Source organism: Bombyx mandarina, chromosome 05 (assembly GCF_030267445.1).
Source record: "Bombyx mandarina strain Sakado chromosome 05, ASM3026744v2".
Taxonomy (NCBI): domain Eukaryota; kingdom Metazoa; phylum Arthropoda; class Insecta; order Lepidoptera; family Bombycidae; genus Bombyx; species Bombyx mandarina.
Window position 1 is genome coordinate 11,508,238 of NC_143212.1, and position 18,656 is coordinate 11,526,893.

The window sequence follows — 18,656 nt, forward strand, 5'->3', positions numbered from 1 at the left end:
CGTAATATTGACATTGAATTGAATAATAATTCAACTCCAATAGACCTTAGAAAAGAATTTTACTTTAGAATAGAATAATTGAATTTTACTCCAATAGTTTGCGACAATTTTGCGATGAAATTGAAAAGTCAATGGGTCAATTGGTCAATCTTATAAGCTATGACCGAACACCACTCCGGTCAATCAATCTATTTATTAATATAACGGGGTGTCGGAAGGTCGGGTTGCGCCTATGACTATTTCATTCGTGAACACGTCAGCACAGGAATCCACGGTGGGGGTTGAACTGCAGAAAATATTGAAATATGTAGACTGTAGTGTTGACTTTTCAATTTTTTTATTAAAAAGTTCGCAAACGCAACTCCATTCGATGTTGCCCGCTCTTAATTTAGATTTCCATAAAATTTAGGATAAAACAAAATGATGAATCGTTATAAAATTAACAGATAATTATCAACGATTCTAAAAATAGCGAAATAAATTATAAGTCTTAAAATTAACTGATTTTCACTAACTAAAAAAGTGCAGTTTTTTTTTTGCAAGTTCGTTTTCAATCTTTGTTTTGTGTTCCTGCATTAGACAGCACACTGTTTGTGCACGATAAGGGTACCTCCTTGAAATACCCTAGCAAACAAAGAAACTTGGGAGTAGGTAGTCGGAGATGTCTGTGTGTGTTTGTGCGTACTTGTGATTTGTCGTAGAGTGACAAGCACTCGTTGCAAGTCCCCGACGCGACGCCACTCGACATACCCCATTGTTGACTTTTAGGTGCAGTATTTACATATATACCGAACCGTAAACTGTGTTTTTGTGGAATGAGTGTTTACTATGAAAAACATAGTTTAATTTTCAATTTTATTGTCACTGACACGGAGCTTAGTCAAATTCGGATGCGGAAATTTTATACGATAAACGTTTGATTAAAAAAAGACGCTTCGATACATATGTATATAAAACACTGTAACGTTAAAGTAAATGAGCTCAGAACACAAAAAGAACTAACGCAAATAATTTATAATCAATAAATGCGACTTATAGTATAACGTTACAAATGTGTAGTAACAGGGAATATAACCCTTTGCCGAACCTCCAGCCAGTACGATGTCTAATGTTCGAAACAAAGCTGAGATTTGCATAACATGGGCCAGATCATCCACTCTGATTGTTTCGTTGCCAGTTACAGCCTGTGTAATTTGTAGGGATTTCGATGAATAAATGGATTTACATTTATAAAATGTTCCATATATGTTGTCTTTCAATCTGTCAACGTAATACGTGTGGCAATAGGTAGATCGTGTTCGAATGAATCGTAAAATTTCGGGGGGAAATGTTTCATTTTGCTTGTATTTATAAAGACAAAGCTCTCTTCATAAAACTCGGGTTTCGATGTGTGAAAAGTGTTACGTCACTGCATGCAGTGGAGTGCCCGCGCCGGTTCGGTTTCATCCCGATAATACATCACCTTTTTGTTGAAAAAAAAATGCGTTAATATTTCGCGAGGAATTTCATTATTGCGAGCCTTGTTGGCTTTCAAATAAATAGGCGTTTTATTGCTTTTCTTTTCTCGCCGTCCGTTCGATATTGTGTATCGGGTTGTTATTAAGCTACATGTATTGTTTTCAGGGGCTTTTGAATACCATTAATTCACAATTAACTTGCATTTTTGTTTTAATTCGAAGACGACTTTAAGAATTCTGTTATTATTACAAATAGATACACATAGAACAAATAGGTTTAACAGTATTTTTAGGTTAGACTAGCTGACCCGGCAGACTTCGTAGTGCCTCAATCGATAAATAAAAGACAAAAGGAATCCGTCCGATGGAGGACACATCAAAGGACAAACAAAATTGTAATTTTTATTTAATTCCGAGCATTTTTATATATAAATACATTTTAAACTTTCTCTGGACTCATTCTCGCTCACGACTCGGTCGTGCGCGGACGTGCTTTCCGATCCGTGGCCCGCTTGCGAGCTGCGTCTCTGAACTCACAGTTGTGCTCGACAGTGTAGTGACCGTGAATACATCGTGCGTACAATTCAGTAGTGCGGACGTGCCGATCCGTTGGTCGCTTGCGATCTGCGTATCGAGGTCCATTTTTGTGCGCTAAAGTTTTGTAACCGCGAACCCACCCTTACCAACTGCCTTTTTCAAGGCAAAACCAATCGCTACGTTCAGCTTCCTGTGGCACTCACAGGCTAGCGATTTCCTAACCCTTCCCAAAAACAACAGTCTTTTTTCAAGACTAGACCCCCGCTCGCGATTCTGCCTGCTGTAGCATTATACAGCCCGAGCGGGTTCCTTTCCTTTTCCCCGCCGATTGCCGTTTTCACGGCATAGGCATTCCCCCCCCCTGCTCCTTGCTGTCCTGCAGCACAGGGGGGTTACAAATCCTATCCGGGGCCTCGCCTTTCGGCGAGTTCAACAAAAGTCCCGGGGCCGCCCCCCCCCGGGCAAGAAGACCGAAGAATGGAGCATGAAGATAGTGCTAGTGATATTGTCGGGTTCCTCCGGGATAGGTACCCGTCAATTAGGGCCGAGTATCTCGAATTTAGGGCCTCTCGTGGCAATCCCTCCCCCCCCGCGTCCGTCGCCGCGTATCTCAAACGTGCCTCGGAGGCACGCCGCGCGCCCCCCGCCGCCGCGTCAAGTTCGAGCGCACGTTCCAACGATGCGACTCACATAGCGCCTAACGCTACCCCCACCCCCGCGCCCGCGTCGATTACGTCATCGCGCGCTTCGTCCGTCGCGACCTCGATCGTTTCGAGTTCAGGCTCCGATACCGAATCGGAGATGGATTTCGAATCCGCGTCAAGCCCTCAGCCTGGAACTTCGGATGGGTTCCAAACCGTAACGCGCGGCAAAAAGCGTACTCGCGCCGTGGAGTCCCGGAGCTCCACGACGAAGCAAACTAAATCCGCGACCGCCTCCCGCCCGCAGGTAGTCGTGACACCGGAGTCGGACTCCGCTCGCCGCGTAACCCCGCCGCCGCGTCCCAAGCCCGCGCCCGCTCCTAAAGTAGCTGCCCCGCCCCCGCTGATACTTCAAGAGAAGACAGCGTGGAATCGCGTGTCCCAGGCCCTTCAGGCCAACAAAATTAATTACACCCATGCGCGTAACGTCGCGCATGGGATTCAGATAAAGGTCGCAACGCCGGGCGACCATAGGGCCCTCTCTTCATACCTCCGAAAGGAGAACATAGGTTTTCACACCTATGCTCTTCAGGAGGACCGCGAGCTCCGCGTAGTGATACGCGGAGTCCCCAAGGAGTTAGACATCGATTACATAAAGGAGGATCTGACCGCTCAGTCCCTCCCGTTAGTTAGCGTGCACCGGATGCACAGTGGGCGGGCAAGCAGCCCTACAACATGATCCTGGTAGCTCTAGAACCCACCCCGGAGGCCAAAAAGAAGATCGCATGTCTCACGACAATTTGCGGCCTATCCGGGATCTCAATCGAAGCCCCCCATAAACGTGGTACTCCCGGGCAGTGCTACAGATGCCAGCTTTACGGCCACTCGGCTCGTAATTGCCACGCGCGCCCCCGCTGCGTAAAATGCCTCGGCGATCACGCCACATTAGATTGCTCGCGAGTTAGGGAAACCGCGACCGAACCTCCAAGCTGTGTCCTATGCCTTAAGCAAGGGCACCCCGCGAACTACCGTGGATGTCCTAGGGCTCCGCGTAAACGTCCGACCCACCCAGCCCCCCGAACCGTCGGCCCAAAGACTTCGGCGCCTTCAGTGCCGAAACCCGCCTTCGTGCCGGCTGCAGTTCCCACGGTCTCGGCGTGGAAAAAACCGCTGCCGTATACGAAGGCGGGAACGCAAACCGCACCCCCGCCCCCGCTCGCGACACGCCCCGCGCCCCAGCCCCTGCTCGCACCTCGCCCCGCGCCCGCGTTCCGCCCCCCGCAACCCTCTGCCGCCAACGACTTCGCGCTCGTGCGCGACTTCGTCACTGCGGTCAACTTCGACCGTCTGCGATCGTTCGCAGACGCTATCCGTAGGTCGGTAACCCCCGAACAGCGGCTCGCGGCCGCGTTCGACCACATGGACGTATACGAGTCCGTGTCCCGCACTTTGTAAATCTTTACCGGTAACCAATGGCGCAAAAAGGTAGAGAAAAACCGTATTCCCTTACGTTAGCATTCTATAATGCTAACGGACTCGCGCGGCAACGCGATCAAATTTTCGAATTCCTCCGCGATAATCTTGTAGATATTCTATTAGTGCAGGAAACCTGTCTGAAGCCCTCGCGTCGCGACCCGAAAGTCGCGAATTACGTCATGGTTAGGAATGACAGACTCACCGCCTCCAAAGGTGGGACTGCCATTTACTATAGGCGGGCCCTGCACGTTGTCCCTCTCGATACTCCCTCGCTCTCACATATCGAGGCGTCAGTGTGCCGTATCTCGCTGACGGGACACCAGCCGATCGTCATCGCATCCGTTTATCTCCCCCCGGACAAGCCCCTTCTGAGCAGTGACATCGAGTCACTGTTCGGCATGGGAGACTCCGTCATCCTGGCAGGCGATTTAAATTGCCACCACACTAGGTGGAACTGCCATCGTACTAACGTTAACGGTAGGCGTCTCGACGCGTTTATAGACGACCTCACCTTTGAAATAGTCGGTCCCCCAACTCCAACATGTTATCCGTATAACATCGCGCTCCGTCCGAGCACTATAGACCTGGCATTGCTTAGGAACGTAACTCTGCGCTTGCGTTCCATCGAAGCAATGTCAGAGCTCGACTCAGACCACCGACCTGTCGTTATGCAGCTCGGTCGCCCCCACAACCCAGTCACTGTTACGAGGACCATGGTGGATTGGAATAAGCTGGGCACGTGCCTAGCCGACACCGCTCCGCCAATCCTCCCTTACGGCCCGGATTCGAATCTATCCCCGAGGACACCGTCGAATCCATAAACATCATTACCGATCACATATCTTCCGCGATCATTAGATCTTCTAAAGAAGTCGATGTGGAGGACAGCTTCCACCGCATCAGACTGTCCCCCGATCTTAGGAATCTCTTAAGAGTTAGGAACGCGGCAATCCGGGCCTACGATCGTCTTCCCACGCATTCAAACCGGATTCGGATGCGTCGTCTACAACGCGAAGTCCACTCCCGCTTAAGCGACGCGCGTAACGATAATTGGCATAGTTATCTAGAACAACTCGCGCCCTCCCACCAAGCATACTGGCGACTAGCTAGGACTCTCAAATCCGAAACTACCGCTACTATGCCTCCCCTCATACGCCCTTCAGGCCAACCACCGGCATTCGATGACGATGACAAGGCTGAGCTGCTGGCCGATGCACTGCAAGAGCAGTGCACCACCAGCACTCAACTCGCGGACCCCGAACACACCGAGTTAGTCGACAGGGAGGTCGAGCGCAGAGCTTCCCTGCCGCCCTCGGACGCGTTACCCCCCATTACCACTGACGAAGTTAGAGACGCGATCCATAACCTCCAACCTAGGAAGGCACCCGGCTCCGACGGCATCCACAACCGCGCGCTAAAATTTTTGCCAGTCCAACTGATAGCAATGTTGGCTACAATTTTAAATGCCGCTATGACGCACTGCATCTTTCCCGCGGTGTGGAAAGAAGCGGACGTTATCGGTATACATAAGCCGGGCAAACCGACAAACGAAACTTCTAGTTACCGTCCGATTAGTCTCCTCTCGACGATAGGAAAAATTTACGAACGGCTCCTTAGGAAACGCCTCTGGGATTTTGTTACCGCGAACAAAATTCTCATTGACGAACAGTTCGGATTCCGCTCTAAACACTCGTGCGTACAACAAGTGCACCGCCTCACGGAGCACATTCTGATAGGACTAAATAGGCGTAAACAAATCCCGACCGGCGCCCTCTTCTTCGACATCGCGAAGGCGTTCGACAAAGTCTGGCACAACGGTTTAATTTATAAACTGTACAACATGGGAGTGCCAGACAGACTCGTGCTCATCATACGAGACTTCTTGTCGAACCGTTCGTTTCGATATCGAGTAGAGGGAACTCGTTCTCGTCCCCGTCAACTGACCGCCGGAGTCCCGCAAGGCTCCGCGCTCTCCCCGTTATTATTTAGTTTGTATATCAATGATATACCCCGGTCTCCGGAGACCCATCTAGCGCTCTTCGCCGACGACACGGCTATCTACTACTCGTGTAGGAAGATGTCGCTGCTTCATCGGCGACTCCAGATCGCAGTAGCCACCCTGGGACAGTGGTTCCGGAAATGGCGAATAGACATCAACCCCACGAAAAGCGCAGCGGTGCTCTTCAAAAGGGGTCGCCCTCCGAACATCACTTCGAGCATCCCACTCCGTAGTAGGCGCGCAAACACCTCCGCCGTTAGTCCCATCACTCTCTTTGGCCAGCCCATTCCGTGGGTCTCGAAGGTCAAATATCTAGGCGTCACCCTCGACAGAGGGATGACATTCCGTCCCCATATAAAAACGGTACGCGACCGCGCCGCGTTTATTCTAGGACGACTCTATCCAATGCTTTGTAGTCGAAGCAAACTGTCCCTCCGAAATAAGGTAACTCTCTACAAAACTTGTATACGCCCCGTCATGACGTATGCAAGCGTAGTGTTCGCTCACGCAGCCCGCACCAACTTGAAATCCCTTCAGGTTATTCAATCACGATTCTGCAGGATAGCCGTCGGAGCGCCTTGGTTCCTTAGGAATGTGGATCTCCACGACGACCTGGAGCTCGACTCCCTTAGTAAGTATCTACAGTCGGCATCGCTGCGCCATTTTGAGAAGGCGGCACGACATGAGAACCCTCTCATCGTAGCCGCTGGAAATTACATACCCGACCCAGTAGACCGAATGGTAAACCGTCGACGTCGCCCAAAGCACGTCATTACGGATCCTCCTGATCCATTAACGGTGTTTTTAGGCACCACAAGCACCGGTCACCGTCCTCGTCGAACCCGTCGCTTGCGACGAAGGGTTCGACGAGCGAACTAACCCATAGACACAGCCCACTGAGTTTCTCGCCGGATCTTCTCAGTGGGTCGCGTTTCCGATCCGGTGGTAGATTCTGCGAAGCACTGCTCTTGCTAGGGTCAGTGTTAGCAACTCTCCGGTTGAGCCCCGCGAGCTCACCTACTAACGTTAGGGCGAAGCTGAAATAGCCTCTCAAGGCTATCAGCATAGGTAGGAGGAAAAAAAAAAAAAAAAAATCTCTGGACTTCCACATATAATTTAAGACCGAAATTAGCCAAATCGGTCCAGCCGTTCTCGAGTTTTAGCGAGACTAACGAACAGCAATTCATTTTTATATATGTATATAAATAGATTGACAAACATTATGAAAATAATGAAGATTGTACAGTGAGTTCGATTAAATAAAATACTTTGAGTAGATTCTAGAAAAAACGTTCACACAATTTAATTTAATGCATATCGTTCAAACTTCGCATATAAAGAGCTTAGGTAAAATTAGTTCTCAAATAAGACTATCAGTTTAGATGGAACCCTAAAAACATTGTCGTGTGGCGTGGAGTGAAAATTGTACTCGAGGGAGTGTAAGAAGAGGGGCGAAAATGAGAAATGCAAATAGGTTGTTGAGCTCTCCCTCGTGCAGAATAAGCCTATGAACGCTTGACAAATAGTATTACGCTACGATTGCGCTCTCCGCGAGAAAATACTGTAATAGATTAATAAAGCGGCAACGTACATTTTATTACGTGGACGACAGAATTTACAAAATGAAATATGGCACGACACGTTCACCGTTGCGAACTATATTTTGTAAACATTCAATTTCCTGCCCTATGAAAAGGTTTTGGGTACGTTATCGAAATTGTGAAAATAACGGGCGGAAATGACAGTGAATTCAAAAGCAAACGATGATAATCTTTCGGAATTAACTGACATTAAAAATGTTTTCTTGTTCTAAAAATCAGATATTTTTATTGCTTAGACGGCTCACGGCCCATCTGATGTTATGTGGTCACTGTAGTTCATAAAAGAAGTAGATCTATCCGGGCTATCGTCAGAATTAATTCTGTCAAATTTCTTTTATATACAAAATTATTTAAAAATAAAAAATCCGTTCGCTTTCTTGTTGATAAATCGGATAATATTTCAAAACTAAACAAAGACATCGGATCCTCTTGTTCTTTTAGCTAACAAAGCTCAAATGACCCCTTTACTGTCGGAACGGCCACTCCTTTGTCATCAGAAAACCCTTGTCGCTAAATGTCGAAGAAGATTAATTACCATACAAATGAATAGGATATTGCCTATAAATAATACAATGATTGATATAATTTTACGTTTATTATTGAGACACGATGAAGTTGAATGGGAATGTGCCATTTAGATAAATGACTTCCAGTTCAATTTATAAACATAAAACGTCAAAACAAAATATGTTTTGTAAAAAGAAATATAATTTGCTGAGGATTGTTATTTACAAAATTTACTCTGCTTAATTGGCAATTTTATTCCGATTAAAATTGCTAAAAAAATCTAATTTGTGTAAATGATAAAGTAATTGTTGATTTATGCTTTTTTATTGTTTCTATTCTTCTATCTGAAATTGAGACAATAACCAATTCAATCACAGGAATTAGGTGAAAATTTGGCATGCCTATGCACATTGACAATAACTTTAATGAAGTCTATTGATGTCTTAGTGAAGTAGGTAAGACATGTAATGTTATTAACATACACTAATTCAACAACACAGGGTCCCTAAATTTTAATCTAGTACATACCTGTTCAGCGCATCTCAATTGAATAGAATGAGATGCTCTTTTGATAATGAAATTCAAGAACTCTTGTCGCATGTTCATTGTTTCAGCAAATAGATATAATGGAAATACTAAGTGTGAATGGGGCTTGGGATAGCGGTGGTGATTATATACTCCAGAAGCGCCGGCGCCGGTTTAATTTCACGCCATTTACGCTAACCCGAGGGCGTTCGTATTAATGTTCAATTAATGGTAACTAGTTTTGTCATGCTTATAGATCTGATGGAAGTTTAATAGATATCGCATTGGTCTCGAGGCTTATACTGAAGTAGAAGACTTTTGGTCTGTGTTTTCTTTGAGATTCGCGCCAATCTTTTGCTAATATTCTTGTGATTTTAAAATTGAGTGGGGCGATCATGATAACTCAGTTGCAGTCATAGTATTACACAAAGAAGGCGTGAAGCCAATTTGAAATTTTTGAGAAAAAACGGTGTAAGCAGTAAAAGAAGGAATCCTGTACGAGAGAAAAAAATGGTTCTAGGAAAAATGTGTAATTTATAAGGCGACTTAAGATATGCTGCTGGACACTACTTAACCAATAATTTATAAAAACAAAATAAGGTATTAATTGGAGGATCTTGGTAATATACTATTTATTGGCTTTTTTCTATAGTGCATCTTTTTAATAAATTCAATTGATCAGTAGGATACGCGGGCGTTATACGGCTTTAGTGATAGTTTGGTGCGATGTGCAAGCCATGAAGCGATCAAGTCACTGAAGATTTTCTTGAAGAGATAGTTAAGACCCTAACGGCATCATGTTCTAGTATCGAAAAGGTTCATTTCAGTAAGATTCAGCATTAGGTCCTTGGTGTATAACCAATAAACGTTTCTGACTGCATTAGAGACTTCATCAGAAGATTACCCCTTGTTTGATCCCGATCTAGGGTACGAGGTACGAGTATGGCGCACTCTAAACGCCATGATAATTTGGACTCCTTAACTTTTTTAAAGAATCACACTGTCGAAATTAGTCAAATTATACCTGTTTCAATCTAGAGCTTAAAGGCTTAAATTAAAGTCAATGACCATTTTGAACGAGCTAATTTTTTTTCCGTGTATACTTATAGTGTGTATATACTTATAGAGGGCCTTAGTAAAGACTAATGGTATTTTACCAGTAATACTTTACTTAAATAATAATTATACGATATGCATGCTACTATTACTACTAATGAGCAGAACACATTAATGAAATTTCATGTCTGTAAACGCGCCCATGTCCTATTATAATAATTAATTTGTAGACAAAATAAAATTGTCATTACAGTTCAGAAAGTTAGCTTGTTTTATGCATAAACGATGTTAAAATAATTCACATTTTATGGCCTTAAGCATAATTGTAACTAAACACTAAAATTTGGGTACGGCGATTTGAGTGCGGGAGCGCAAGCATCTGCATAGTAGTAACATGAGCCTTCGAACAGCGGATTTCGTTAATGGCCAACCCGTGGATTTCGAATAGGATAAGTCTAGTCCTCTCTTTGTTTGACTTTGCTATTCAAATAAGGAACGGGTAGGAGCTATCACTTGGGCAACGTAAACCTAATCATCGAAAACCAACAGTATGCGGAGCTCGGAGCCATGGCCATTTCCAGCCAGATGTGTTTGACTAGCAACGTTTGTACTCTCTGATCCCAGTTGTTTGTCAATGGGACTTCCGTTCTTGTCGTCTTCATTTTAAATGAGATCTACAAATTGGACTCTTATTGTCTTAAATAATGCCAAGTTAAAGAAAAAATAATGGACTCATTATGAATTTCGTTAAGAATCGGACTGAATAAGTAAAACAAAAGGCCGTTGGGTTTTTAAATTGTGCATTTCTTTATTGTAGCTCAGATCGAGTTGACAACAATGCGAAAGAAGTGCACGGGAAAAGGGAAACTTTTAAGTGACTCTAAAGTATGGGAGGGTCGAATGTTTAAGTCACCGTAGTCGGATGGCCACAAGAGCACTGAATACAAATCAGTTTCGCGACCGACTTTTTCCGTTTTGTGTGTCCTTCAACTTAGTGTGACCGTGGATTTTATTCGTATAACTAATAATATGTTGGTACACAAATATATGTATTAAGAAACCCAAGATTATATTTAGGGTCTCGGCTATAGAATGTCAATAAGGTTCGTCTAACCAACATTATAGGGTTCGATGGTCCGAAATTGATCTCAATTACGTCAAACGAAAAAACCTAGCGGAAAAATGGTATTGGATTTTTGAAAAACGATAGCTAATTGATTACAATATCTGTTTAAAATATTTTTTGCTCTAAGTTAGTACGCTTTTCTTGTTAACAACGTTCAGGATCTTTTAGTGTGTGTGTGTGGTCTTATATACATTTTTCTATTAAAACCGTCTTAAAAGTTGAATAGAAAAGTCAAGGAAAAGAAAGTAAAAAGTAACAACTGAATAAGGTGGTAAATTGTATATTGGAATATTGTCTACAAATAACTTCACTAATGTCTAATTAATGCATTAAAATGTTACAGTTTGTAGATCTAGTTTGGACGATTTCAAGTAAGTTTCTTGTTGACCCAGAAAAGGACTGTGACGTATTCCAAATGACGGGGCAGGTATATTTGGCTTATTCACCATAAACTGAAAAAATATGAAGTAAAATGAGCGTTATTATCAATTAAAGCAAATTGTTAGTAAGAGGTTCTCAAAAAAGGTTCTCTATTAGACATGAATGATCAAGTGTTTAAATGCATAGTTTCAAATTATTTTTAATTACTAAATTTCTTCCAAGAAAACCCAAAACAAATTTCGGTACAGAGCAATTCCAGGAACGTTGAAATTTGATGGTTCAAAGGTTTATTAATTAATTTAATCATTATCCCACGTACCTCCAATTATGGACATAGACTTCATAATTAATTTAAAAGTAAGATAAGCGTATTATTTGCTTTAATTATTTCTACAGCTATCATAAAATTAAATAACATAGTCATTCGCTTCCTCACATTTGTGACATAAGCGCATTGATTATGTATACGAGGTCAAAGGATACTTGTTGTTAAGTGCTTATCGAAACGATTAATGAAGGGTGAGGGCAATGGCGGATCCAGGGGGGGTCATGGGGGTCATGACCACCCCCTGAGCTGGTTCCAGGACTTAGGTGGACCACTAATTGAATATAATGATTTTATTTATATATTTTGTAACCATACAGATTTTATGTAACTACATACCTTCAATATTTAATTAATTTAATATAATAGCTTTGTATAATGGCAAACGTCTGGGAACGAACGCATCTAAATTTGACTATGTGACCCCCTCCTGGCGCTAAAGCTGGATCCGCCCTTGGGTGAGGGAGCCGTTATTCTAATGAAATTGAGACTTCATGTCACGGGGCGAGAGGCAGTATACACGTTGTAATGTCTATAGGCTCCGCTTAGCATCATGCCGATCAGGAGCGGTCGTCTACGCATTTTGTTTGGTAAACATTAGTATAAAACAAATGTAAATATACTCCATTTTAGGGAGAATATATAATAGATAGATGCAAACGGTCAAGTGATTGATTAATGGATTTTGAGTACTTGAAATGAATTAACTCAACTGATGTGGCCCTTTTGTGCAATAGAGTAAAACAATGTTATCGTATACGCAATGTGGAATATAGTTTTGACTCTTTTCTTTAAATGGAGGTGACATTAATTTTGTATAGTAATGAAAAATTGCAGAACGTCATTACAATGGATGTAGGGTGCGATGCAATTTTTATGTGCAAGATTTTTCTACGAAAGAAATTAATGTATATCTGTCTTTTATTTCTGTCTGTGCACTAACAAAAAGTTTCACTTTTGTTTCGCGTACGTAATTGGACGTAAACTATATGCACGATAAACTACGTAAAACATTACTAGGTTAATTTCGAAATGCACTCAGTTTAACGCAAATTAAGTAACTTCCTATGCAAACGCATACACGTGCATATTAAACGCGACTCTATTTACCGTCTCGGCGCCTTTAATTACGTTCAAAGCTTACCCGTATTCTGTAAGTTAATTACCTTTTTCTCGCAGTAGGTGTTCGGTGTTGGAGTCTTCGGTGGTACGAGAGACTTGAACGGCGCTCCAAATGAGTATGCGGGTTTGTTCCTTTTTACGTAGTCGAACTTAGGATCGTGTTCTCCCGGTCCGGGCAAATTTTGCGTTTTACAGTCTCTCGGGGTGTAACCAAGCGAGTACGCCGGAGATTTTCTATTAAAGTAGAATGCTTTTTATATAGTTTTTTTTTGCGTATATAGCTAAACCGTTTCACGGCGTACCTAGTTCTTGAAGCTATCGTGCTTCCTGAAGTTCATAGACATAACAACATGAATATCGTCACCAACATAGAGGCACGAGGCCGAAGGTTCAATATTGTATAAAGGCTGTCTTAACCTTCAAATCGAAACGAATGACTGCTTTAGGACCGAAACCTGTAGAAAGACGGTACCATCTGACTTATAGTACGCCCCATCATCAGTAAATGCCAGTTGGCGGTTGTAGTACGTTAGTATAATACACAGAAAGTGCTGCTGATCATTCTCCTGAAAGATATACACATATTTAGACTTTATCTGAAGACTATTTTTTTCTGAGGCTTCTATTAATTAGTTTTTTTTTGATGGACGAGCTCACAACCCACCTTGTGTTAAGTGGTTACTGGAGCACATAGACATCTACAACGTAAATGCGCCACCCACCTTGAGATATAAGTTCTAAGATCTCAGTATAGTTACAACGGCTGCCCTACCCTTCAAAACCGAACCGCATTACCGCTTCACGGCAGGAATAGGCGGGTTGGTGGTACCTACCCGTGCGGACTTACAAGAAGTTCTACCACCAGTAAATAGTATATCTCCTAGTCCGAATGAAAAAAGATTTCATGTTAGATAAGAAAACAATTTGTACGATTAAATCATTCAGCCATTTGACCGCGAACAAATCAATTTTATTGGTCTTTCAATATAAAATCATTTCCATAACCGTTCCGCTTGTTAGTTTTAGAGAAGAGATTACTATCGAAATTATAGTTATGGTAAATAATTGGTCGAACAGATGGCAACTGTTACTGATAAATACGCAAATACGGCATTTATATCTGTTATTCGTACAACCGACCAAAATAAATGTTTGCGATTCGTTCCGAGTACGGTTAATCACAATAAAACTATTGTCATGGAAACTAAATAAATAAAATTCAAACTTTTTTTAATCAATGATCATTGTTAAAGGATTTCACGGCCCACCTCCTGTTAAGCGATTGCAGAACATCGTATAGGAATGCTATTGCCCAGTTTGAAGTATTAAGTGCACTGGGATAGTAGTTATCTTACCTAATTGAACCTTTCAACTGAACCTCACTATTACTTATTGGTAGAAATAGCCAGTGTTGGCATTTTAGCTATCACTCCTATCAATAAAAAAACCGCGTAGACAGACGTGGCTATCGTTGGGCGGCCTATCATAGTGCTGTACCGAGACGGCCGACGTCCAGACCCTTCGATTCGCTACGTCGGCTGGACGTTCTTGGGGTGAGAAGCGACTTTGGTTGTAGTGTTGACTCTGGTAGCCCCTTTACCCAATCCGGGTTTTGACCACCCTGCATCTGCAGTCCGTCCAGTCCCACATACCCCACGCCCAGGGAGAGTGCGTAGGAGGTTCGGCCCCCGGCCCAGAAAAAGAAGGTGTGGCTATTGTATCCAGCTGTGCAACTATGTTGGGGTTCAATTCACGTGGAATAGACTATGTAGTTCTTTGGCAAATATGCAGTCACCACGCGTTCAGGGACCCCATTCACGGTGAAGTCAGAGCATCATTATGTAATAAACATAAGCTTGTCAAGACTATATTCGTAAACTTGCCTAGTCAGCACATCGCCTAAACTTGTATCCTGTTTATTTCTGCAAGCACTCGTGTGTTCCAATATACAGATAGCACAGCTATTTGAATTATTACCATACAACTGAAACATTCACAAGTTGTATCACAAGGTGGCCAAAGACATTCGTGTAACACATATTTGTGATATCTTTAGCCAGTAGTAGCTCCTTAATTCCGATTGGCGCGAGATCTTCTTCTTTTCCTTTCAGCAATAAGTTGTTAAAAAACACGAGAAGATAAACCGTTATAGAAACTTAATTCAATTATTTTGTCTGATAAATTTAACACTATTCTAGCTTACTGGTGCTTAATTGATCTGATTACTCCGCTTGGGATTAATACCTTGAATTTTGGCGTATCAACAGATACATTATAAAGATTTATTAGATTTGGCCTGGGCGGAGTGCGAAGTTAATTAAAGCACGTGCGTAATATACGTACAACCTTTGTGTAGAAAGGTGGTAGTTGAAATAATGTAGAATGCCAGGCTCTATTGACCCAAGGTATATCTGACGAAGGTAAAGGATACACTCTAAATTATATCAAAGGATGATATTCAATTTGTGAAATTTATTACTCGTGTATGTAGTGTATAGGCTTATAAGCTGTGGATACAATACGTCCGTTCGAAAAATTGTCCATACATTTTACGATAAGTCTGCAGACTGTGGATAACTGTTTGTCCATGTACACGGCCACGCAACTGTAAGCTTGTACTTAGACTTACTTGTAAGGTATAGGAGGACAGTACATATTCGGTGGCGGCGTCCACTGATCCCAGGGTTCGTACTGGGGTCTCGCCGGTGCTCGTAAGCTGTACGCAGGTGGTCGTTTGTATTGGATCGAAAATTTTGGGGCGTAACTGCCCGGTCCTGGTATTTTTACTCGATCCTCTACGGGTGCGACTTGTGGCGAAACAACGCTATGTGTTATTTTGTATGGACCTAATCAAATAATAAAAATAATGATACACAAAGAAATATCCAAAAAAATATCTTGTTATTAGTTGGATGGTTTAAGTCATTGTTTCTCGCTGTAAGACTTTATTAGTATATTACTTGTTTTAAAACTAATCTATTATATTATATACAAATTTTTTGTATATTTTTTTTGTATAACAATTTTTTTCTCCTGAAATAAAAGTGAAATTTTGAATTTTAATCTTCTATGTTATCTTAAGCAATTCATTCAATGGTAAAAAAACTTGCTCTAGTTGTTGTTGGCGGTCCATGATAGGTTTTTGTCAAAGTACCACAGTACAGCTAACACCCAGAATCCCAAATTTCTTTAATGAAAAAACTAAGTTTGACCGCAAATCCAATGCGTATTCTGTGGTACAATAGCGAGGGTTATTTATTAATCAAGAGTTCGTGATCCCGAGAATTTCATTCTTTAATAATATAACAAGGTTGAAAGACAAATGTTGATGGGCAGTTTGAAAGTCAGAAGCGAACGAAATTGATTGAATATGATATACAAAATGAATTTATATTTACGACGTACACGTACCAAAAGGTATGGCCAGAAAAATGAAAGCACGAATGCAGTGTACTCAACTTACCACACAATAAACCATCTTAAAGATGTCACTGTCTCCAAAATTGAGCAACCAAATGATCAGTTTAAATCCATTATAAAAGTTAAAAGTACCTTGTCTCCCAAGTCCTTGAATGTCGAACATCGGGGCGTACGGTGTGGTGACTGGTTTGGTGAGATTAGATTTTGTTAAGTGACCAAATGTAAAGGCTGGTGCACGTTTTACTTTCGAGAAACCTTTACGGCCTGAAATACATCAAAACTTTAAAATAACAATGTGGCAAGTGTTATTTATTTGAGCTAATTAATGGTCAGACATTTGAATGTTGAATGGACAATTTTGGCACTACCTTTTCAGCCAATATTCTCTTTAGGTTTAGATTGTCACCCGAGTGGTAATTTATGAAGTCCAAAGCATTGACACAACTATGAATAATAATATATGTACAACATATTTAATAGCATGTAGATGATGTTTTTATTCTAGTAACACCACCATAAACACTTCTTAAAGATCATTGGGCGTTTTTTACCCGCTTTTTTTAAAGTCGCGAACATAAACCGAAACACTTTTAAATCATAGTGCTTCCAATCATATTTAATATTATGTGGTTATTTTAATTCATAACAATGGGAAAATGGAAATAAAAGTAAAATGAAATTCATATTTTAAGTTGACTATTTGTCCTAATTACTAAATATGACCGCTCAGTAAGTTAAAATATCACTCCGTGGTATTTTCGTAAAGTCAACCTGACTGATATCCGATAAGTGGAGCTATTTTTATTTACCTTGGGAATATACCATTTGAAATTGGCCAAATCTTATTGCCATGAACACATGCGGCCAAACGGAGTGTATATAATGGAATTATACCATCGCAGAGAGTTGGTAGAAAATAAAATATTAATACGAGGCAGAATACAGTCTCGTCACATAAGAGCAAAACGCTATTATACATATATACTAATAAATCCGGCATTGCAAGGAAGACAAAGCCTCGAAGGGTATTACTGTTCCTGTATACACGGCCGCCGCACTGTAGGGAGTTGCGCGCACATCGCCAGTGTGGTATACTTTTTATCTTGGGCTATATATCAAGAAGAATTTCACGCACCTGCGGCGTTTTTAGACGAAACTCTTGTAGATTTGGATGCGGCAGAATAAAAGTAAAGAGAAAAACATGTTTTTTTTATTCCTTTTTTCCTCTTGAATTATTGCACAAAAAAGTAAAAAAAAATTTATTTTTTTAATGTCCAGTTTCTCCTTATTCCCACGGCTCACAGATATGGGACCTATACCATTGTAAACTAGATTCAATTGCCTATCCACCAGACCTAATTTCATTTTTGTTCGCTGTAGGTAAGTGTCCCATACAAAGGTGCCCGATGTCCTTTAATTTAATTCTTTATCAGATATTTGGCTCTTTCATTTTTTATTACTATTAAATTTTAATTAGATATAATGGATAAATTTTCGTTAATATATAATTATACTTTTCACAAAGTGTTAGCTTAGTTGCATGATTATGAATGCTGTGATTTATTGTTATAAATAGATACTAAAAGGATATATGATCAAATAATCAAAGTAAGGGCTTTGGTGATTCCTATTTGATTGCCTACCTATCACTCCATCGTAGCATAGCAGTAGTGATCGGAAGGACCACAGATAATAGAACCGCGAGCGTCATTCCTGGTCTTCAAATATTTCATGGCAATTCAGTATGTTACGTCTTTGGTTAATAAGTTAATATGTTAACTATTATTTGTAGTATGCTTAATATGTTACCGTTCGGAAATCCGTAGTCTTTATATATAAAATTGCTTACAGAATATCTGAGGTAATTCATAGTGATTAGGTGCGGGAGATTTAGTTGAGTGACTTGTTCGGCGACGCTCTGTAGGCTTCGATGGTAGTTGTTTAATGTGTTTTGCTCGGCATTCCCACCCCCAAGGCATTTTAATTTGTGTAAATAATTATCTTGGAGAGAAAAATTGGAACTCAGTTAAATTACGATTAAAATATAACTTTACGAAAAAACGTTGACTGTTTATTTTTGCTTTGACAATTGGCATACAAAAAAATTTCAATGTCACAATAATATTAAAATAATTGAAAGATTACGAAAGAGTATCTAAATTTTCTTAAATCGCCGAAATTGGCTGAAATATCAAACCGGCTCACTGCTGAACAGAAAAAAGTGTAAGTTAGGGTTTGATCCGTCGGCCGTGTCCAGAATGAGAGCGAAGGACGCGGCCCCCGGCCCTGACGGCGTTCACGGCCGGGTCTGGAGCTTGACCTTCGAGGCCCTAGGGGACCGGCTCGGGGGGCTTTTCGAAGCGTGCCTCGAGTCGGGACGGTTCCCGTCGAAATGGAAGACGGGCAGACTGGTCCTTCTGCGGAAGGACGGGCGCCCCGCGGACTCACCCGCGGGCTATCGCCCCATCGTGTTGCTGGACGAA

At 41.9% G+C, this 18,656-nt stretch overlaps 1 protein-coding gene across 1 annotated transcript; it reads right to left on the bottom strand.

Annotated features, from left to right (window-relative positions):
- Positions 1-11,223: 11,223 nt before the first annotated feature.
- On the bottom strand, positions 11,224-18,152 carry LOC114252184 (uncharacterized). The gene is made up of 5 exons (XM_089727465.1): positions 18,023-18,152; positions 16,306-16,437; positions 15,383-15,599; positions 12,798-12,987; positions 11,224-11,377 (listed from the first exon to the last, which is right to left on the bottom strand). Exons 1-5 carry the CDS (start codon positions 18,150-18,152, stop codon positions 11,255-11,257), a joined length of 792 nt encoding a protein of 263 aa, XP_089583591.1. The 3' UTR covers positions 11,224-11,254.
- Between the last annotated feature and the right edge of the window lie 504 nt (positions 18,153-18,656).